The 23,750-nt window shown below is 25.2% G+C and overlaps 2 protein-coding genes and 1 non-coding gene across 4 annotated transcripts in view; 1 reads left to right on the top strand and 2 right to left on the bottom strand.

Annotated features, from left to right (window-relative positions):
- The window catches only part of LOC122850086 (protein prickle-like), a 61,254-nt gene that overhangs the window by 30,327 nt on the left and 7,177 nt on the right, over positions 1-23,750 (top strand). Inside the window, exon 1 of one of the 2 annotated variants that reach the window (XM_044149098.1) lies at positions 743-902. The exons of the other annotated variant lie outside the window; for it this stretch is intronic. The gene's annotated coding sequence lies outside the window, so the exon portion shown is untranslated. Of the gene's footprint in view, positions 1-742; positions 903-23,750 lie in introns of those variants that run through there. 2 annotated transcript variants of the gene reach the window in all.
- Positions 11,187-11,258, bottom strand: Trnap-ugg. Its single transcript has one exon. It is a non-coding gene; the product is annotated as a tRNA-Pro (tRNA).
- Positions 18,985-21,192, bottom strand: LOC122850093 (acidic repeat-containing protein-like). Its single transcript, XM_044149105.1, has 2 exons — positions 19,430-21,192; positions 18,985-19,361 (listed from the first exon to the last, which is right to left on the bottom strand). The coding sequence occupies exons 1-2, from the start codon at positions 21,151-21,153 to the stop codon at positions 19,001-19,003; spliced, it is 2,085 nt and encodes a 694-aa protein (XP_044005040.1). The 5' UTR covers positions 21,154-21,192; the 3' UTR covers positions 18,985-19,000.

A 23,750-nucleotide genomic window follows, 5' to 3' on the forward strand; every position in this document is an offset into this window, starting at 1 on the left:
AGTCTCAATGAGTTTGATTTACAAATACAACGAATTGATTTAGGCATGCTTGGTTCTATGTCATCAATCAATCAATCACCTTTCTGATTAATGTTAAATTTATCAGCATGCTTTGTCATTTAATATTAATCATTTATCCATTGTCATTTTTTTCTTTGACAAATATTATTAAATTTTTGTAAATTATTCATGATAAATAATTAAGAAAATAACAGCTGGTTTTTCTTTACGAAATTTTCATAGAAATAGGCATTTGTTTAATTATTTTTTCATCTAAAATTATTATTTTTTTATAATAATAATAAAATTATAAATAAAAAAATAATTTAAATTAATTTTCAAAGTAAATTTCATTTTAAAATTATTTTTACAAATTTTTTTTCAATTTGAAATAAAAAAATTCACTTGTTCTCAATGACTTTAATAAATTGTCACTAAATTTTATAATTAAATTCGATAAAAAAAAATAGATATTAAATAAAAGATAACCAGAGTTTAATGAAAAGTCAAAAATAAATAAAATCAGTAAATGGAAAAGATGAAAAATAAAATAATGACAATTGGGGTGATAAATTTGACGCGAGCGCATTGGAATTTTAGTGATAATACTTGAATGAGGGTTGATAATACCACCACGTGTTTATGTACGTAAATAAACGATGATTGCCGAGTTAAACCGACAAATAAAATTCAAGTTTGAAGAATCTACTGTACAGAAATTCTCTCAGTTGTTCAGTCGCGCGCGCCGTCAACATTTGTCGTCTCTTATTCAATTGCGATTAATTCATATTAAGTTGTTTAATTTATAATTTTTTTTTACAACGAAAAAATATTTATTTAATTTTATTATTGCAACGTTAAAATTAAGTGTTATGGCATCTCAGTAAAAATTCCAATCAAAGGTAAAATTCAATTACAATTTTTTCAATGTTGATGAATTTTTATTTTTTATTTTATATTGTTGATATTTAATTTTTTTTCTTCATCATGATTGAGCTTGTTATAACTGTTTAATGTGTTTTTTTTTTATTTTAAATTTCATGTACATATTTTTAGTACTTATTATTGTGTGTTGTGGTAAAATTTTTATAGAAATTTTTTTTTCATTTCGATGTTAGTACACGTGTACAGTGGTATTTACAAAAACAATTTGCAAAAAGGATAAAAACAATAATGACAAGTAACAGATTGTCTTCAAGACAAATAATAATAATAAAAAATATAAAAAAAAAAAATCACAATCGCTCAAGATGGTACCGAAGGAATGGTATTTGAAAATGTGAAATCCTTGTTTAACATCTGTGCACGCTCTTGCGTGACAACGCACCGTTAACGAGTCTTTATATTCACCAAAAAAAAACGCAGTTATTTTCATCCCCTAAATATCAAATCAACTATGTTAATCTATATAAATACATGATATATATTTTTTTTAAAAATAAATAACAACCTGTCTAAAAAAATCTAAAGATACAAATTTTTTTATTTTTTTCGTCTGGTTGAAAATTTGATGGAATGGTTTTTATAAAAATGAATATTTAAATTTTTTTTTCTAATTTATCATTTAAATTAATGTATATGCATTTAACTTTGACATTTAAAAATTATTTATTTTGGTCAAATTTTCAGGTTAAAAAATGAATTACAAGAATAATTTTAATTTAATTTTTTAAATCAAGATAATGTTGTTTAAAATAATTTGAATATTAATTTTTTAACTTGAGCTTTATCTATAATATTTTAACGAAAAAAATTAAATTTATTTTCTAAATTTTTATTGATACTTTTCTTAATTTTATGCGACACAAGTTTCATGTTAAATATTAAAATAAGATTCACTAAATTCTTTTAAATTAGAAGAAGAGAAACTTGATTTTTTCTTATCAAATATCTGAATATACACTTGAGTGTTTATAAAAAAACACACAACATCAATGCAAGCATAAAAATGAAAGGAAAAATATAAAATGAGATGATAAGAGAGTCGAGTAGTCATCAGAAACATTTTGAGTGTATAAAATTATTTTTAACTTGGTTAATTCGTTGAGTGTATTTAATGCAAAAGCGCATCAATTAGTTTAACTGGTGTTTTTCCTGTGGTTTTACTTTTTTATATTATAAAGTAGTCTCTTGATGATGCGCTTATTTTCATGCCAAAATGCATTTGTAAATTAAACCACTCATGTGATTTTTAATTAATATATATAATGTTAATTATTTTTGCGTTATAATCACATGAAACAATTTATATTCACTAATAATCTGATATGACAATTTTAATTTAACCATTAATTTTATACACAAACCAACAGCTAAAAAAATATAAATTTGCAACACATTAGCTTTAAATTTAATTACTATTTTGCAAGGATTATTATTATTTTTTTTTCATAGAATAATATATCATTTAATTAAAAAAAAAAAAAAATGAATTTATATTTTAAAAATTAATTAAATATATATACTATTTTTTTTATATTAATTAAAATTGATAATATTAATTTATTTTTAATTAAATATATAAAAAATATTTTTTATAAATAAATTTTTCATTTATAAATTGTCGATGAAAAAAAATTTTAAAAAAGTATTAAAATAATTTAGAGATGCAGGTTTTAAGTAATCCCCGTTTACTTTTCCAAGTTTTTGTCGAAAAAAAAATAGAGCTTTTTTTCTGTTATCTTATATATTTTATCTCTTTGTCCTATGACCAGTAGGATTACTTAGCCATTAGGATCTTGTTCGCTGGACAAATCGTTGTTAACATCAGTCGACATTTTCACGTTTATTTTGTCTCAAGTTATTCGTTTATAAGAGTGCAGCGAAAACCAAGGCAACGACCTTTTTTATTATTATTTTTCTATTTTTTTTTTAAATGCTATCTCTATATTTTTTTGTGTGTTTCAGCTACTTTTTAGCTTCCTTTTACCGCTTTGTTTCTTTCGCACTGATACAAGTATTCAACGTGAATTACGAGCTGGCTTTTGCGTTTCAGGATGTACTGGCTTTTAATACCTCGGGGCTTTTTATTTTTATCCAACCTGATAGTTACTTTTTTATTTTATCGATCTTAAATGATTCTTCAATGTCAAACTTCTTAGTCAAACTTTAATCAATTTTTTTTAGTATAATTTTTATTAGTTAATAATTAATTTATTATTTTCTAAATTTCACGTAAAAATTATTTTAAAAAATTGAAGCTATTTAAAGTTTAAATTATTTTTTTTTAATCTCTCTCTGTTGAATGAAATTAATCGAAATTTGTCGAGGCTAGTTAATACTAAAGGGGTTGAAAAACACCCGCGAATAATACCGGCTCGAGTTATGAATATTAAACGTGCCAAGACTACAGTAGTTTTATTCACATGATTATCCTCATATGAGGTTTGAGGGTTAAGGTTGCAACTGGGATGTCCCCAAGAGGCCTTATATAAAATACAACATTCTCTTTCTATCACATTTGTTATTCAACACAATATTTCAAAATAAAAAATTTAACCCAACACACTCACTTAATTTTAATTTTTAAATTTTTTTTTTTTTTTATATAACTAAAAAACAAATCATAAATTTGTTAATAAAAAGGATTTATTTTTAAATTATTTTCACTTAGTGTGAGGTTTATTTAAAAATAATTTAACCACTTGGAGTTTTAAATTATACAGCCAAAAATAAACTAAAAGCTGCACGTGTGATCAAAAAAAAAAAAAAAAAAAATACACTTGCTATAATATATTTATAATTAAAAAAAATAAAAAAATATATTTTTTTATAAATTAATTTAAATATTGTTTTATGTTTTTATTGATTTTTTCAATATTTTTTCTTATTGCGATTGTTATTTATCTCAGGAAAATAAGAAAATGATAAATTTTTTTTCATCACTCATGTTACGTTCACCCTAAGAGTAAATATTTGCTAAAATTTGTTATATCAATTTTTTTTTATGTTTACGAATAATATGTACGCTCAATTTCATGTATTATTATTATTTATTGGAAATATTTTAAACGAATCGAGTCATCCCGAGCGTATGCACCTGGTCGTCCCGTTTTTTTATTTTTTTATTTTTTTTTGATTGCGCACAATAGAATAGAAGAGGCTTCATTCGGTTTATCGATTATTTTCCCTTGTAACATATATCAAACCCAGATGTAAGACAACAGTTTCCAATCGAAATAAATATAAAAATAAATAAAACTTTAACTCAGCAGTTGAGCAAAGACAAAAAAAAAAAAAATTAAAATATTAATTTTTTATTTTGTAATAATACCATTTAATAAATTTGGTAATTAAAAAAAAACCCCTTAATGCAAAATTAAATTTGTGGTTTTTATGTGACATCAGTAAGGCTTCCCTCAAAATAAAAAAACGATAAGATTTTTTTTTTTTAAATTAAACAAACTAGCTGTGTCATGGATTAAAATTGCTTTTCGTTACAAAAAAATTTTCAACAAATTTCTATATCATTTTTAAAAATCATTACTTTCTTTTTTAAAAAAAAATTTTTCTTATTTTTTTTATCTCTAATGATTCTTCTTTTTTTAAAAATAAAAAAAAAATTTATCTCAGTAGGTTTACCCACCCTTCTACCCTAATTAGTTGTAAGAGTAAAAAAGAATAAAAAAAAAAAAAGAGTTGAGGGGCAGTTTACACAAACACACGTAAAAAAATAAAAACCATAAAGAAAATAATAATACACATTGACAAAAAATTATCTATACATGTGACATGTGCTTTCGGCTTCTTAGTCATAGTTTCGAGTTAAAATGGATATGCTCAACCACCACCACCACCACCTCTCTTCTAACCCTGTCTTTTGCACCCCTCATTTATCTAACACATTGATGAAAAATAAAAAAAAATTAAACACGTTGTTGTATGTACATGAATTGTGTTCAATATACATTTATATGTCTTGGTGTTTAAGTATGGGGGGCTTCACAGTGTTTTTCGAGGGGTTGTGCCCTATGACGCTAGTCTTCCGTTCGACGTGGTTATACTTGCCACGATAATGCTGAAATAAAATTATTATAAAAATATTATTTAATAATATTATTTTGTTTACTTAACTAGTATTGTTTTTATTTTTTTTTAATTTTGTGCATTTATAAATATTTGTTTCGCGCAATTTTGAAACAATGTTCATCAAAATTATATTCAATTTATCAAAGGGTTGTTGGATTTTTAACTTTCGAATTTTTTTAAAATTATATTACGGAATGTGATACTTGTGGTTTTTAAATTTAATAATAAACAATTATTTTTGTGATTGGATAAATATTTTTTATAATATAAAATGCGTCATACTGATGGTGTTGGTGGTGTTCATTATTTTTTGGATTGTCCAAGATGGCAGATGATCAATGTTTATCGTCCACAAATTAAATTTGCCACTATAAGGTATATTTTCTTAATTTTCTTTGTTTTATTTTGCGGATTATTGTAGGGTGTGTTGGGGAAAAAAATATATTTACAATGTTGTTGCATTTTTATATGAAGATAAAATATTATTTGTGTTGGTGGGGATGTTTGTACATTGTTGGAATATAAATTATTAATAATGTTTTTTTATATATAAATTTATTTAGTGTTTATTTTATTTTTTTTTTTTGAAGAAAAACATTAAAGCAATGCGTATGAAAACGTGGCTTGAATATTATCTCGTTTGACCAGGGTAAGAAAATTTGGATGTTTGTTAACGAAGCTCTATTAAATATTATCATACTATTCGTGTATTAATTTTTGGAAACACAGGATAATATTTGGGATAATAACAGGCTCTTAATCTTAACTAGGGTATTTTGATATTTTAACTAAAAATAATATCATTTCTTGTTTTGATAAATTTAGTTTTGTAGATTTTTTTTTTATTTTATATTTTCTATAAAATTATAAATATTTATTAATAAATTTTACAATAAATTCAAAATAAAATATCAAAATTATATTTAATTATTTTTGTTATTTAAAAAAGTGTTTAAAAAATAAAATTAAAATTATTAATTTATAAAAAATTGAAGAATTAATTAGATTTTTATTTTTTAATATTAAAATTATAATTAAATGTTGACATTTATATATAAAAAAAGGATATTTATTCAAGTTTGTTATTAAATGTTTGTGGATGATGTACAAGTACCTAGAGACAAGTGTCAATTAAAATTTTATGTATCACAAAGATGCCTTATTTTCACCAAACGATGCATGATAACGAATCTTGAATATTTCTTTCACAAAAAAAAAAAATGTATATATATTTTTCAACCCTTGTTAGTTCGTCTTTGGCAACTTTGTCATTTCCTTTTATCAAAATTCCCAGTGGATGACAAAAGCATACTTTTGACCTGGCAGACAAATTATATATACCTTGGTAAAAAATAACTATAGACATCAAAAAAAAAAATAATAAAAAATCATAAAGAAAAATACAAGCTAAAGGCGTTCTCATGCAAACATACTGACAAACTTTTTTGCGTATTAAAACTTCTATCTTTGCCTGATATTAAAACATTCTTCAGTGGTCATTTTTTTTTTTTTTTTTCTTCTTCTTTCACTGACAACACTTTTATTCATCCCCTCATTTTTACCAGTTACAAAACTTGATATTAAACTCTTATCAAGACATAAAAAAAAAATCCTAATACTTGATCAAAGATTTTTTTTTTTTTTTTAAATTTCTTTATTAGGCATAATAAAAAAAAATTGATATATATTTTTATAATCTTTGGGCTTTTTAAATTTATCTATAAAATTTATTTTTAAAAAATTGTCGAATTTTCTGAACCAGAAGAAAAGATAAGGCCCTCATTTTTTTCCATCATATAACAAAGAATAATATTTGAGTAGAAAAAGAAAATAGAAAAAAAAGCTCCTGGATATATGAAAAAAAATTGTTCATTGAATTGGAAGGTCCAGTTTAAAATGAGGGTTAACGCCAAGACAATTTAAAAATATTTCAAGTGTGATGAATCATGATGAAGTATAAAAAGTTTATAATGAAAAATAAAAAAATATAAAATAAATGTAAATAAATAATTGTAAAAGAGGAAATTAAATAATATAAAAAAAGAATGTAGGCGTGCCAACGACACTGATAAATGTTGAGTAAGGTAAAATAATAAAAATTTTATTCTACGAGTGTATCACGAAAATGTAATAGAGTGTGTATAGAAAGAGGGGTTGTTGTGTATACCATTAATAGTCTCCTCACCACTGGGTGTTGGTGGTCCGTGTGCTTGCCTTAATTACACGGAAATCCAATTCATGACTATTCTGTATTCAACAACGTACAAACTTTTTTTTTTTTTTTTTTTATTTCTTTAAATCCCAATGAATTAATTTTCATATTTTTTATTGAAAAATAAAATTATTATAAATGCAAATTATTTGAAAATAAAAATACGAATTTATAAATTTTTTAGCTCAAAAAATAGTCGTAATAATAATGATGGTATATGATCTTTAATTAACAATTAAAGAAATTAATAAATAAATTTTTTTTTTATTAATAATTTCTTGAATTTTTAGTATGTATTATTTTTTTTTTTTTTTTATTTATTTTTTTTTATAAACTTGTTTTCACACTTGACTGGAAAAAGTTACAAAAAAAGATATATAAATTTTTTTTCTTTTGCTGAAATTGTTTGATGTATGAAGTAGACTGAAGTGCGGAGAAAATTTCTATCGAAGTAAATCCAGATTTAATAGAGAATCCTACAGGCGAGAACCCATATCAAACCCTCTCAAGCCACATGCCTCATCTCTTTCGATGAAAATCGCAGTCTTTTTTTTATTTTCATCGTCAGCATATTGCATTATCACCATGACTTATGATGCCCGTTATGTAATATCCCAGTTTAGAAAATATTAAAATACTCTTTCATATACTATAAAAATATATACAAACTCCATAGAATATAATATTTTCTATATGATTTTTCATTCCACAAATTTAATTTATTTCCAATTGACTTTTTATATTACAAATAAATTTTTTTTTTTTTGCAAATTGAATTTATCGATTTTACTTTTTAACCATTCAAGTAGTTTCATATGTACACACATTAAAATATGTCACAAAGAAAATTGAATTTTAAAAAACTTTCCACGAAATAATTTTAAAAAACTTTTAAATTTTTCATTCAAACTTTTTTATTTAAACTTTTTTTTTGCTTCTATTCATGAAATTTATCTACAGCAAAATGATTACCCATTTGTCATTATTTTTTCATGCATAAAAAACAAAAAAACAATTGAACAATATAAGAAACTATTTTGTATTCACAATGTGAGTTTAGGTCCAGTTCGTTTTCTGATTTTAAAAATAAAAAAAAACTAAATACAAAAGGGAGCAATAAGAAATCATGATTGAATCCGAGGGCGTCGACCAAAGTCCAATACAAAAACCGTTTCAGATTTGCCTTTTTTTTTATTTATTTCTAGTCTTATTCTTTTTTTTTTGTTCCATTCAACCCCTATAAAGAGCTTTTCTGCTATCGTCTATTTATAAATATATATATATCCATTTTGGGTCATGTGTATGCGATCGACAAAATCACTATTCTACCCGTTCTATATATTTTTATTACACCAACCATACCGAACCATACGATAAATGGAAAAGAGAATAGTGAATACTCAAATGAAATACCTCCTACTGTGGTCTAACATCGCGGTGACCATTTAAATCCACCAATAAAATTATTTTAAATACATAAATTAAAATAGTTATACTTGCATAATTTATCCACTATTTTTCTTTTGATCTTGTTTCGAAAAAATGATTTTAAAACAATCATAAATCTCCTACAGATTTTGTTCCTGTTTCATTTTTTTTTCTCTTTTTTTTTTCTATACATAAACATGTATACAATTTTTTATTATTTTTTTTCTTTACGTTAGTAATAACAAAATGAAAAATAAAAAAAAAAGTATATATATATGAGCGCCATGTGCAGCTGGGTGTATTTATGACATCCTCTTTTTTCCATAGTGAGATATCGTGATATATACAGAGTCAGCCACAGTTCATAGCACGCATTCGCACATGTTCAGAATCTGAAAAAGAGCAGAAAAATAGTCTGGCTTTCATGGGGGTGCCTTTTTTTTTCTTTATTGTCAAATATGATGCCAGAGTACATTCATATTTTTCCTTTAAAAAAATAACTCTTTATACATTTTCAAAAAAAAAAAAAAAACAACCATTCGGTGTTTGTAAAAGGAAAGTGATAAATAAAATAAATAAAATATAAATTGAAATAAATATAGCAAGATAATATTTGTCAATTTGAAATAGATATATTAAATACCAGACTTGGAAAATGATGATGATGATGTGTTTCTCTAATTAATTTCCAAAGAGCAGATGTTTAAATCGTAAAAGATCTTGACCCTTCAAAGACGAGTGTATATTTATTCTATCATGTGTATAGAAAATAAATACACCAACACACACACAAAAACAGCAACATTTTTTTTTTAGTATATAGTCAGTCAATTTTCGTAAAAGTCAGACATGTACATCATCTTCATCAGCATGAATAGATAGTTGATTCATGTTATTGCTGTCGGGGCACTTGAATTCAAGTATATATCTTGCAAATGCAATTGTGTTAAGTATACATTAAGATGATCGAAAAGCCCTAGCAATACTTATTACTCCAATATACCATGAAAGTAACAGAAGAAAAAAAGAATTAAATAAATAAAACCTAAACCAAATGGATAATACCAGCACTGCCGCCGAGGGGTAACATCACTGATAAAAATAAAAAAAATAAAATAAAAAAAACATCAAGGTATTACTTATCTCTTATTGCGGCACAATAAACAACCTTAGATTATAGTGGTTGAGGGAAGGATTACCTTGAAGATTTCTAATTTTTTTTATACACCCTAATCACTTGATTCGATAACAATGAAAAAAAAAAATATAAAATCTCGTTGATCCATCTAGCTTGACCAATAATATCCATTTTGTTTTTGTATATTTTTTTTTTTTTATAACTTTAAATTTGTGTTATCTAGCATTGGGATTTAAATACTGATAGCAAAAGAGAATTTGTGTTTAAAAAAAGTGATGATAATTTTAGTTTAAATTTAAACGGCGGCCGCGGGGCCAACCCCTGATTTAGGAGTTTGACTTTCCCGCAGGCCTGCGGCTTTCTCTCGAAAACAAGCTCCATACTGTTTATAGCTAGAAGTTAATATATATATATATTTATATAAGTTGTGAATGGGAAAAGAGCGTATGCCAACCCTGGAGAGATAGTCACAAACGATAAGCTAAACGCTTGCTTCTACATTACACCTATTTGGAAGCATCCGGATATATACTTTGAGATAAATTTATGTATATTTACCCAGATTCAACAAAACTGCCATCGTTGGAATATATATAGTCTTATTTTGCAATGTATATTTCTACTTCCCTTGGGCAATATATATAAAAAAAAATTCACCAAATCTGATTGATGAAAATTATATATATTTTTCTGATAATCGATAGTGACCATTTTTTGATGGGTCAAATATTTCTAGCTTCATTTAATCAAATCAATTACAAACTTGTCAAGTTGTCAGTATAATTTTTTGATTAATTGATTACTGTATTACTATTGATGCGCATGTTTTGGAAATTTAAAGATAATCGAAAAATGACAAAGTTAATAATCTTATATGCAATTTGAAACTGGAAGGGAGGACAACTGAATTTTCAAATTTTATGTCCTTTTCTCCCTTCTTAATCCTGTCGACTTGAGTTCAATTTCCTGTGGCTTGGAGAGGGCTCCACATCCCTAAATTTTCGATAAGATCGCAACTTGTCCCTTGGTTTCCTGAGGGTGTGCAGATATATCTCTAACCCATTTATATAAATATATATGTATACAAAAACATCAGCTAAACTTTCATCTATATCTTGAGTTTGTCAAAGTGATGCCAATGTCTGACAACGAAAATAGATAAAATTTTCAAACGATACCAATGGGAGTGAATGGGAGTTTTGGATTGGGATTTTGATATTAGCATATTATAAGCCCTCAGTAATACCACGTAGATAAACATGTACTGTAGTAATTTATATTTCAAAAAAAAAAAATGATAAAAATGTATATAAATATTGGGGAAATTGTCTAGGTTTAACAGGCCCTGTTTTATAGTTGAAAAATCAAAAAAAATAAGCCGGGCTGAACCGGGATTTGAACCCGGGACCTCTCGCACCCAAAGCGAGAATCATGCCCCTAGACCATTCAGCCAACCGATGTTTGAGGTGAATAATTTTGACGACACAAGGCGCCATCTAGCAATCTTTGATAAGGTGCCAAGTTGATACCGATATCTTGTTGCGAATTCAGATCTGTTTACCAGCAGATAAACCGGTTTTATTTCGCGTAGTAGTTGCAGGTTCTTTACGCACCGACTTTCAATTTCATTCAGGTTAATAAAAACAGGTTTCATTGTACTGCATTTTGTGAAAGAAAAAATATCATCAACATCGAATAAACAACAAGTTTGATGCCCAGCTGGTGGCGCACTCTTGTTGTGCAGAGTTGAACATACTTTTAATATTTTTGTTTAATAATTTATAACCGTACTTGGAACATTCATTCATTGCAAAAAAAAAAATTAATTAAATAATTAAATAATTTCAATGAAATTAAAAAGAAACTTTACACTTTTTTTTGTACTATAAATTAATTAATTAATTAATGTAAATTTGTTGTCTATTTTTTAGTTAAAAAATTTCTTTTTAATTAATAAAATTTTCTTGGCTCAATTGACAACGACCCACTGTCCTTCTTTCAATCCAATTTTTTTAAAAATACATCAATCAAAGACCAAAGTGAAAACAACGATTCACATATTAATTAAATTTTCTATTAATTAATTTTAATTGATTTTTAATTTTTTTTAAATAACAGGATGTGAATGAAATTTAATTTTCTTATGATTTATCTTTTAAATAAATAAAAAGACAAAAAGAATAAAATAAAAATATATATTCTTCATGAAAAATGTATTCTAAAATCTGTTTTTCTCCTGCTCATCCAAACGAATAATAAAAAAAATAAAAAAAATCGTATTTATAACTTTGGATTTTCGTAAGTACCGCCCGGGGAAAAAAAAAGTGCCTCTCACCTCGAGAGTTTACGGTACTTTTTATGCATTCATAATATCGCCCATGGTGAAAAAAGAGATATTTGTCTCAGTCAGTTGGAATGAGGTAACGTTGAAAATAGTTCAACGAACAAATAAAAAAAAAAAACTTTAAAGAAGGGCGAAAAACCACTCTAAAATACTATCCCTATTTCTTGGCGCTACATTGTATACGTTTAAAAGATATTCTCAAGTAACGACGATACTCTTTTCTCTTCTCACATTCACTTGCTCTTAAATGCTTACAACGACAAGTAAAGATGATTTTATTTTTATCCATCCACTGTGCTTTTTTTTCATGAATGTATCATCATTATTGTCGATTATATCTCAACAATATAATTTATCAAAAAATCATTTTTAAATTATTTTTATTAGCAAGCTAAAAATATTAATTACTCAATTTATAAAATTTCATTTTCCAATTATAAAAATAAAATCATCTCAGTGAGCCAATGAATAATACATAATTTTTTAAACAAAATTACGAATTTTTTTTTTTTGATAAATTATCATTAAAAAAATAAATAAATGAATAATTTCTTTTGGTATATTAAGCATATAATAATATATTAAAGTTGAAATATAATAATTAATATGCAGACTAGACTTGACCCGAAATTTCGAAACATAAAATAGTTATGGTGAAAACGTTCGCCATGGGAGTAATATATTCAAAATGGGATTCACATCCCTTACCACCTGTCATTCCTGATCGGTAAATTTCCATCAATGCTGCTGCAATAAAACAGTTTCATAACTAGAGCTGTACATAGCCATGTATAAGCTCCAAATAAAATGTTATTTGGACCTTTTTTTTTCCCTCTCTCATTTTTATCATTCGATAATATTATTTTCATTCCATGCTTTCGTATGGAAAAAAAAAAGAATTAAAGCATTTTTTTTTTCAGCTTTTTTTAACCCTTCAACGTATTGTCACTTTATGTGTGCTTCAACATTCCAGAATTATAATACATGAATGCTGCATTTTATATATGTGTATCCCCTATTCGTTCAGAAATTCCATTAAGAGGAGGTCAGTATACTGGTCTTTGGGATTAATTAACCAAGACATTTTCTACTCGTGGTTTTCATTGGGAAGGCTTTTTCAAATATCAACATGCCACTTGAGACTTAATATATTTTAAACCAACAAACATCATTGCTATGCATCTCATAAAATAACCGTTAAAAAATTTTATATTATATTAAAATAACGAAAAATAATATCATTAAAATTTTTTTAATGTATTTAAAATATATGTGTATATAATTTTTATTTTTTTTTTGAAAATTTTTCAGTTGGCACAAAAGTCAGTTTAAAGTTTTATTTATTTTTTTTTTTTTTTTGCTTTGTAATAAATTTTAAATAAGTTTTTTGCTGTATGGGTGAGAGAAATATATAAAAGGGCTTTAAAGACGCTAAATCAAGATCGCGGACAGAAGCCCTCGTCGTTCTTCTTATTATTATTTTTTTTTTTTTGTTAAATTCGAGTGTCCTTTGCCTTGACTTGGTGAGATATGATTTAGTATTTCTGACAGAATTAATAATTTCAAGCAGTCTCTGTCAGTGGTAGCAGATGTCGAGACATTTTCGCACTTTCCCCTTTAGACTTTTGCTTCTGATTGTATTTACAAAGCAACCGGGCTAAACATAAATATATATAGCATACACATCCCTCTTATCCTCAACAGTAGAACATCATGACACTCTGAACATTACCCACCTCGTCATCCTCATTTTTGTCACAATAAAAACAACAACTTGTATTATATCAAAGTTGATTAATCAAAAAAAAATTATATAAACTTTTCATATAAATTTATTAATAATAAATTAATATTATTAATTAATTAATTTTTTTTTAAATTTATATGAAAATCTTCTATTTAATTCTATAAAATTTTACTTGAAAATTAATTGCCTAGGGGGGAGGAAAAGGGTGAAAGTTATTTTTTTTATAAAAAAAAATTTCGAAAAATTTTTGTACCGAAAAAATTAGGAATTTCTATTTAATTTGTAAAATAATTTTTTTTAAAAAAGATTAGTTTATTAAAGAGCAAATGTATTTTATAAATTTATAAAAATAAATTTTTTAAAATAATTATTTAATTTTATAAATGAATTTTTATTTAAGAAAATTTTTTTAATGTTTTTTTTTTTTTTGTCTGTTGATCCTACTTGTTGTGAATGATGATGTTAATTTTTTTAAATTATATAACAACATTGTTATCAATGCAGATATTGCCATCAAAGAGCATTAGATAAAATTAGCAAACATCTATATGTACATGGATAATATAAGTTGAAGACATTCACCTAGTCTCATTAGACCATTAAACTGGATTACTCATTCTACTGTTAAGCTCTCTTATCCCAAAGTATATTCCCTCACGGTTAACAATCAGCATCACACTCCCTTAATGAACAAAAAACATTACTTAATTGATAGTAATGTGTCTAGCTTATTTTAGATATATATATTTTAACCAATTATTTACTTAACGAAAATTCTTAATCTCCAAAATAATATCATGTTTATACAGCTATCTTTGAAATTTAATTTATATTTTCTGTATTTTCTAAACTCAATAAAAAATATACAAGTGAATTAAATTTATTTGAGATTATTAATTAATTTTTATTTTCAAATTTAGCATTTATTTTAATTTAATTTAATATTATTTTATATGTTATAATTAATTTATTTTTGATAAAGAAATTGATCCTATATTTTCAAGTTTTTTTATCTATTTTTTTTTCTAAAAATTCTTCTAAAAAAACTAATCGATAGAAATTTTCTAAATTTGTCAGGTAATTAGAGACATACCTAAACTATCCCCAAAAAATTTATTATCATGATCCGAGTATTATTTTGCCCTGCAAAAAATATAAACCCACCTCTCGAATATTTTTTCACTCATCAAATTTAAAAAGCTATATTCTAAATTCTATAATAAAAAAACAAATGGAACTTTAACACTATGGAAATTTATTTCAAAGTCATAATTCACACTCACGCCATACAAAAAAAAAAATATAGTCTTAAACCATGTGCTCACTTTTGCTCACTTTTGCTACCTATAACAGAATTTACAGAATTCGATGTGCATGGTTATATTATTATTATGGTAAATAATACTATGACCATTCTAGTAATACATATACACATTCCCATTAATTCACATGTGTGTATTTGCAGCAACAGAAAAAGAAATAAAAATATATAATAAAAAAATCAAATAAAAAAAAAAAAACAAGGTGGACGAACGAGCACCCTGAGGCCACTACTTTGCATTCTTTATTTTATTTTATTTTTTATTATATATTTTATATGTGGCATAGCTATATATATTTTAATTTTAATTTTATTATTTTATTTTTTAAGTTGTTGCAAATTGGAAGACAGGATATATACACAGTACTTATATACACGACATGATGTCCCCTTGTTTTTGATGCACTCTTGATATTGTCTTTGTTTTATTTTATTAATCCTGAGAATTGAATCAACCGAGACACGTAACAAATTGAAAATGGGTCGGGACACCATTATCAAAGATAGTTTTCTTCGTGATTCATGTGATTCATTTATTTTATTATTATTTATTTTTATAATTTATTTTTTTTTTATCATTATAAACAACGTACCATTCACTCGAGACCACCATGCAACTGAATAAACGTAATTCGGCACGCCAAGATATATTGCAACCTAGTCAACCATGTCCATCAAAAATTTACAAATAAATAAACGTAAAAATTCCAATAAACAACAATAATATAAATAATAAAATATAAAAAAAAATTTACTTAATTTCATTGTAAAAAATCGGTGAGAAAGATGCTGCTGTTGTTGGATATTGATCATCGTGACTATTAGAATTCGTGATCTTTAGCTTCCCGGATGCTCCTGTAATTTGTCCTTTCACCCACGGCTGATTTGGTGTTTATTTATTTATTTTTTTTTATCCCTTTTTTTTATTATTATTACCTTTTTTTTTGTCGAATAACTTTGAACCCATAATCAAGCCGAAAAAGTTCTTGCTCATTTACAATTTCAAACAAAGCTATTAAAGATGTTGGGTTTGTTTTTTTTTTTTTTTTTTTAATTTACAGTGATGATTGTCGTTGTAAAATTTTTCTCATTGGAGTTACCACATGTATACACGTTGAAAAAGATAAATGGACAGTTTGGTATACCAGTTTTGTATAGGGTAGCTCACAAAATATCGAAACCCTCTGGGCATCTTTGGCCTCCAAAGAAAAACACCGAATACTCTACTACCACACTCTTATTTTTTATTTTTTTTTGCTTCTTCTTCTCTTCATCATCATCATTACCATCATTATCATTTGTTCTGTCTCATTTTATTTTCTTCTTTCATCATTGTCTTTCTTGTTCGATAATAAAATTGTAGCCTCGATCCTTTTTACCTGGAAATAATCTCATCTCTCTATGCCCTAGAGCACAAGAAAAAAAAAGTAAATTAAAATTTAAAAAATAGTTATAAAAAAACTATACTAACCATTAGAAAATTTTAAAAAAACTATTTAAATTTTTTTCGATTAATATTCTGTGAATTGTGAATTGTTTCTTCTTTTTTTTCGAATTTATTTTTGCGTGTCAATAATTGGTATAAATAATTCAAAGAAAAAAATATAAAAAAATAAATTAACAAACAAATGTTTGTAAATAATAAAAATACATATAGTAAAATGATTAACTCTCAATAAAGCATGATGATTATCATAGTACCTGTGGAATTTATTTCAAGTATAAACACAAAGCTCATTATTCAATTTGTCGTGAGATTTAGAAGCTCGAGGTTGAACAAGTTTAAGATAATTACAAGCACAGAGGTAACCAGTAGAAAGACAAGAAAATAAAGTTGATAAAATAAATAAAAAAGTCAAGATGAACATGAACGACATACATGAGTGACATGATCGACATATGGGCATTGATTTTTATCAATTTTATTTTTATCTTGATGATTTTATACATGTAGTTCATTCAATAGTATATATATAAACACATTGTACATCAGATGGAAAAAAAAAAAGAGTAGAAATAGAAGCTCAGGATAATTGAGCCTCCAGGGATTTCTCTGTGGTCTTTAATAGTGTTGGAATCTAATCGGTGTATGCTCGTTTGACTGTGACCAACTAAAATAAAATAATAATTTTAGTATTGTATATATAGTGAAAGCCACAAACAACATACTACATGTACTTTTGTAAAGTCTTATAGAACATGCTAAAACCAGAACAAAATTCAATATATATATATTTTTATAACCGACATTCTACCAGGGATTGGCTGACCAGTTTATCAGCACACAACAACTACCTACACTCTCTAGAATGCCAAGTATTTCAATGATTATTTTTATACCATTCAACACACCATTGAATATTATTTAAAAAAATATTAAACAATATTTAATAGTATAAATTATCTTGCAATTAATCATCAATCAAATAAGAAAAATTTTCTTTTTTTACTTTCTATTTCAGTGGTGAATTAATATATGAATATTGTAACACCACGTGTCCAGAAAATTTCTGTGGTCATCTATATCCAATGACAATAAAATAAGAAAAAAATATATGTTATATTCTATGGCAAGGCAATAGTCATGTTGAATGATTTACGTTATGTCCCGTAAATTGTGTGATGCTTGCGGCTCTTTTTTTTATTCATTTATATATCTTTTCATGGACACATGGAAGTGGCCTGGTTCAACAACACTTTGACCATCTTATTCGTATTCGTATACAGCAAGTACATCTTTGTCTCTTCTTGTGTTGAGTCTTGGACAGTCTTGGGATAAAATTTTAAACACAGAGAAACCATCAGTGTGACGATGGGTGATGGGTATTTGTGAATGTTCAAAACATGGCGTCAGACATCAACATCGTAAAAACATAATTACCCATCCTTCGTCAACTTGACTTTTTTTTTTTTTTTTTAAACTGCATATCTTGTTTTTCTTTTGTTCATTTTTTAAATAAATATTTTGTAATTATTTGTAAAGCATTTATAATTGTGAATGACTTGATCGAAATTATTTGTGTTATTTCGAAATGAAGAATTTGTTTTGTAAATTAACAAAAGAAAATATATTATTTTAAATTTAAATATTTAATTTTTTTTTACAATTCTACGTTAGATATTATTGTAATTATAAAATATAATAACATAACGGAAATATGTTAATAATATTTTTAATTATCCAACTACAATAGACGATTAAATTTGTTCTTATTTTTTTATTCAAGTTAATCTGTGTTTACTGGTTTGATCTTGTTCATGATCATTAAAAGCCAAATGAAACGTGAAATATTAGAGTCTTATAAATACTTTGATTAAACCGTATACAATCTTGCTCGAGATTTAAAAAAAAATATGTATTTCGAGACAGGTGAAAACCTGTAACAATGTAATGAATGAGCAAAAAAAAATATCCGCCCCAAAGGGCCTTGAAAAAAAAATAAATGCTGCTTAATATTGTCAGTTTTTTAGAGCTAGAGGGTTGATATTTTTTAAAAAACCAGTTTTAGATTAAAAATATTTACATATTGATTTATTAAAAATTTTTTTTTTGATAAAATAAACTATATTTTTTTAATTTAAATGTAAATTAAAAATTAATTTATTTAAAAAATATTTAATCTTTAAAGAAAATGTTATTTAAAATACTTGAATTGTTGTTAATTAATTTTTTTTTTGCATTTTATTTAATGATAACTTATTGAAGACGATAAAATAAAAAACTTACTGTTTATTAATTTTAATATTAATTTTAATAACTCGAATAATTCATGTCAATACAATTAATTTTTATTTGAAGAAGTTAAAGTATCTGCATCAACAGCTTGATTTGATGTACCATTAATATTAATAGCTGTAATTTGTTGACTAATTTTTTCCAAATCAGCATTATCAGTTTTTAAATTTGTATACATTTGTCCTAAAATTTTCATAACATCTTTATGTGGTACACCAGTATGTTGTTTTTTAATTTTTGCATAATTATTCTTGACATAAAGTGCAAATGCTGATGGAGCTCTTTCTTGTGATTTTTTTAGCTCAAGTCCATTTTTATTAACTTTTATTAATAATACTTCAAATTTTCCTCTACAACGACCGCAACATTTTCTATTGACATCAACAGACTTTGAGTGTCTTCCAAAACTGAAAAATAATTAAATAAATATCAAACAAAATTAATTTTTAAATTGAAATTTAAATGTGATAATTACCTCGCTCCACATCCAACACAACGATACAAATATTTTTTCATAATTTTATATTGATGACATCTTTTAACTGGTTCAAGTTCTGGAAATATTCTATTTACTTTTCGTCCCCATCTTTTCCAAAATACACCATGTTTTTCATTACTTTTATTATCAATTAAATACGTCGCAGCATGACACATTTCATGGATCAATGTGTTAGCAAGTCTTTCTGCATTATCCAATACTTTAGGTGATGATTCAATTATACAATATTTTATTATTTTTCCATCAATATTCTTAGAATTATATTCACATCTACCAGCAGTTGTTAGCAATCTTGGATTCCATACAAGCTCTGTGTCTTCTGGTAGACAATTATCAAAAACATTTTCATTAAAATAATCATACAATTTTTTTGTTAATTCTTCTTTTGTATTTTTAAAATTTCCTTTGTATTTTTTAGCATCAGGATGACATCGTTCAATTGGAACTGAATCAGATAATGATGCTAAAAAACTTTTGATCTTAACAGGTTTATCAGATGCTTTTAAATGATTTTTTTTTTTTGGTGTTTTTTTTGATATATTTTTAATAATTTTTGGTGTTTTTTTTTCAATTTCTTCACTTGATAAATCACTAAATGACAAACATTTATTGTGAACAGAATCACTAGCATCTTCATCTTCAGTGTCTGAATCACATATTGCCCTTGCTTTTCTAGTTAACTCTGACATTGGTGTTTCTTTTGGAAGTCTTTTACCTGATTTAATTGAAATTGGTGTAATTGGTAAGTAGTCTATGTCTTCTCCTTCAGATTCAGATGAATCGTTGATAAAACTATCCTCAAATCCATCAAATGTAATTTTTTTTGTCTTACTTTCAGTTGGAGTTATATTTAAATATTGCCTTGTCTTTTTATTTATCAAATCATCATCATCATCATCATCATCATCATCATCATCGTCATCGTCATCGTCATCTTGCGAACTACTCGAGCTAGTCAAATATTCTATTTTACCTCGTCTAGTATTTTTTTTTGTTGGCTCTGTTTGTGTTAATCGTTTTGTATTAACAACCAGTTTTTTTCTTTTTTCATCTGTTTTTATATTTTTTATTAATTTATCCTTCACATTAGAGCCGTATAATTTTTCTAATAAATCAGAATACTCATCAATGTCATTAACTGGATCAACAGTAGCTAAATTACGTTGTGGTGTTTCTAAATTTTTTATCAATTTATCTTTTACATTAGAGCCATATACTTTTTCCAATATATCAGCATATTCGTCAATGTCATTGGCTTGATAATCATTAGCTAAATTACGTTGTGGTGTCTTGTCATTGATTGCTATTGATTCTTCTAATTTTTCTTTATCACTTTCATGGATTTTATTATTTTCATCATTGTCAGTTTTATTCTCGATGCTTAAATTTGAAACATCAATAGCTTCATCATTATTTACAGTTTCTTTTTTTAACATGGATGTACTGGATTCATTAAATTTGATAGAAATTGAAGAAATATTTTGGCCAATTGAATCATTGCTTGGAGCTTTAGTTGTTAAACGTGGTGACAAAATAGAATTGTTTATTGAACAACCTGGATTTGATGTTTCATCAATTAAACTTTCATCAGAAAAAATATCTGAGCTACTAGGACACTCCCCAGGGTATTCTATATCATCATATTTTAATATTGAATCTGAACTTACTATATTTTTCGAACTTGAAATATTATTATTCATTTTAATTTATTTTAACAATGAAAATTGAGGTTAAATTTATTTTTCAACACACGACCTGTGTTAATTTAAATAATCTACAAATAAAAATTTAAATAAATTAATTTATAAATATTTCAAAGTATTTAAACAATAAATTTAAAATAAAATAGTTACCAAATTGTGAAGAGTATTTTTTTTTATAGTAATAAGTTAATTACTAATAACTCCAAATCAACAAAAGAAAAAAATAACTAATGTCAATCAACAATTTATTTCACAAATAAACAACACTATTAAACACTGTTAATTCAACAAAATTATTATCAACACGTTAACAATAAAATAAACAACAATAAATATTAATTATTAATTAAAAACTTGTTTTTATTTTGTTGACTTTAAGCACATGGAGGTGCACATGTGAACATGTCGTACTTGAGTTGCAAATTGCAATAATCAGCTGTTATTGCCAAAAAAAAAAAATGGCTGCCAACGAAACTAGCTCCATCTCTGAAAAAAAAAAAAATCCTATTTAAATATCGCAATTTGCAAAAAAAAATAAGGCCCAATTTTAAAAGTCTTTTTTCCGCAATAACAATAAATAAAAAAAAAAATCCACATTATAATTTTATAAACAAATAAAAATTAATTTATAAAAATGAAAAAAAAATATTTAAATTACATTGATGGTTTTATGAATTACTTAATAATATTTTTAATTTAAAAATAAAACCAGTACCATCAGTGTACTCACAATGAATAAATAAATAAATTTAAAAAATAGTTTAATAAATAGTTTACCACCTGGTGAGTTTTATAATGAAGATTATTATTTTACAAGAGAGAGTGTTTGAGTCATTGAGGGTTATCCTTATCAGGCATCATCACGACGACCCATTACATATTATTCAAAATAAAGTCTTAAAAGAGAGTCATATGATGATGATAAAGATGACGACGACGATGATGATGACATATTACTTGATACGAAAAAAGAGTTGTTACTTTTAAATCTCAAACACCTCTAATGTTTATTGGACAAGATAGATAAAACCTGATCGTGTTTTTACAACACACTGACCAGCCAACTCATCAGCCAACTTTTTAAATAAATTATTATCATCCCATATAAAAAACAAGATTAAAAATAAAATTAAAAAATATATTTTAAATAACAACAACAATCAAAGCAATAAATGTGTTATAAAAATAATGCACCATGGGGGCTAAAGGATTTTCGATAAATAAAAATGTTAATAAACTAAAATAAAAATAAAAAAAATAATACATGATGCTGAAGAAGATACAACAAAAATTGATAAATTAATTTATTAAATTAAATAAAAATAAATTGTACCTATTGTTATTAAAATTAGCTTAAAAAAAGTTGAAAAAATTGTTTGAATTTTTGATTTCAAGTTCGAAATGAAATGAGTCAAATGACTTGATGATTATAAAAATAAATAATATTTATTGATGAAATAAATAAATATTGAATTTAGTATCATCAAAGTAATAAAACTGGTATACTTTCAACTTGACCATTGCGTGTTGACTGCAGCAATCCAATGATTTCGTTTCCAAAGTTGTTTTTATTATTATTTTTTTGTTAAATGCGTTGATATACATATATAGAATTTGTATTTTGTTGTATCGTCCTTGCGATTGAAGTGGATATATGCTTGGCACGTCGCCACAACAGTATATAGAATCACGTATAGGCCCCGAAGAACCATCAAGGCCCATCAGAGTGTATACGGGGCCCAAGCAATCTGCATAATTTACATCTGAATCCTTCATCCATTTTCTCCAGTTTATTTTTTCATTTTTTATTTCTCACATGCATGCAAGTATTTTATGTGCATTTGCAAAATTTATATACATGAATACATATTTATCAATCTACCAATACACATTAACAATTTTGTGGAAAAGAAATTTTGAAAAAAACCTTTAGGCGTTATTTTATAAGATACAATTCACAATTTTTTATTCATCACTTGTGCTTCTGGACACAACATACCACACACTTTTCATTTTTTTTTTTTACATTTATTATTTTTATATAATATTTATGGTGAATAACAGTGATGCCTCTGTTGCTTCCAGGCGTATTTGCATGTACTTAAACAATGATTATTATTATGAATAAACACGACAAGTCATATTTTAAATTTTAAAAAAAATAAAATAATTGTACTCAGCGTAACACTGTAAATTTAAAAATATAAATACAAAGTTTATAAATAAATAAAAAAATAATAAAATCAATAATATAAACAAGTAATAATATTTATTTTATAATGTAAAAAAAAATTGATTTAAAAATACAATATTTTATTGTTATTTTAAAGAAAATTTAATTTTTTTTTTTTTTAATTTAATTTTATTACTTTTGATATAAAGATATGAATTTTTTTTTATTTATTTCAAATTGAAATATAAATTATTTTATAGATATATAATTCATTTGTTTGTCTATATGCGCGTATGGTTTTGTAAATCTTTGCATATTCTATAAAATATGTTAAAAGATATAAAAAAAAAAAAAAAAAAAACTCCCGCACACACCTGCTACAATCTTAAATCCTCAGCATGACATCAACCTTTTCAGGGTC

The sequence above is a fragment of the Aphidius gifuensis genome, linkage group LG2 (genome assembly GCF_014905175.1).
Source record: "Aphidius gifuensis isolate YNYX2018 linkage group LG2, ASM1490517v1, whole genome shotgun sequence".
Classification (NCBI taxonomy): Eukaryota; Metazoa; Arthropoda; class Insecta; order Hymenoptera; family Braconidae; genus Aphidius; species Aphidius gifuensis.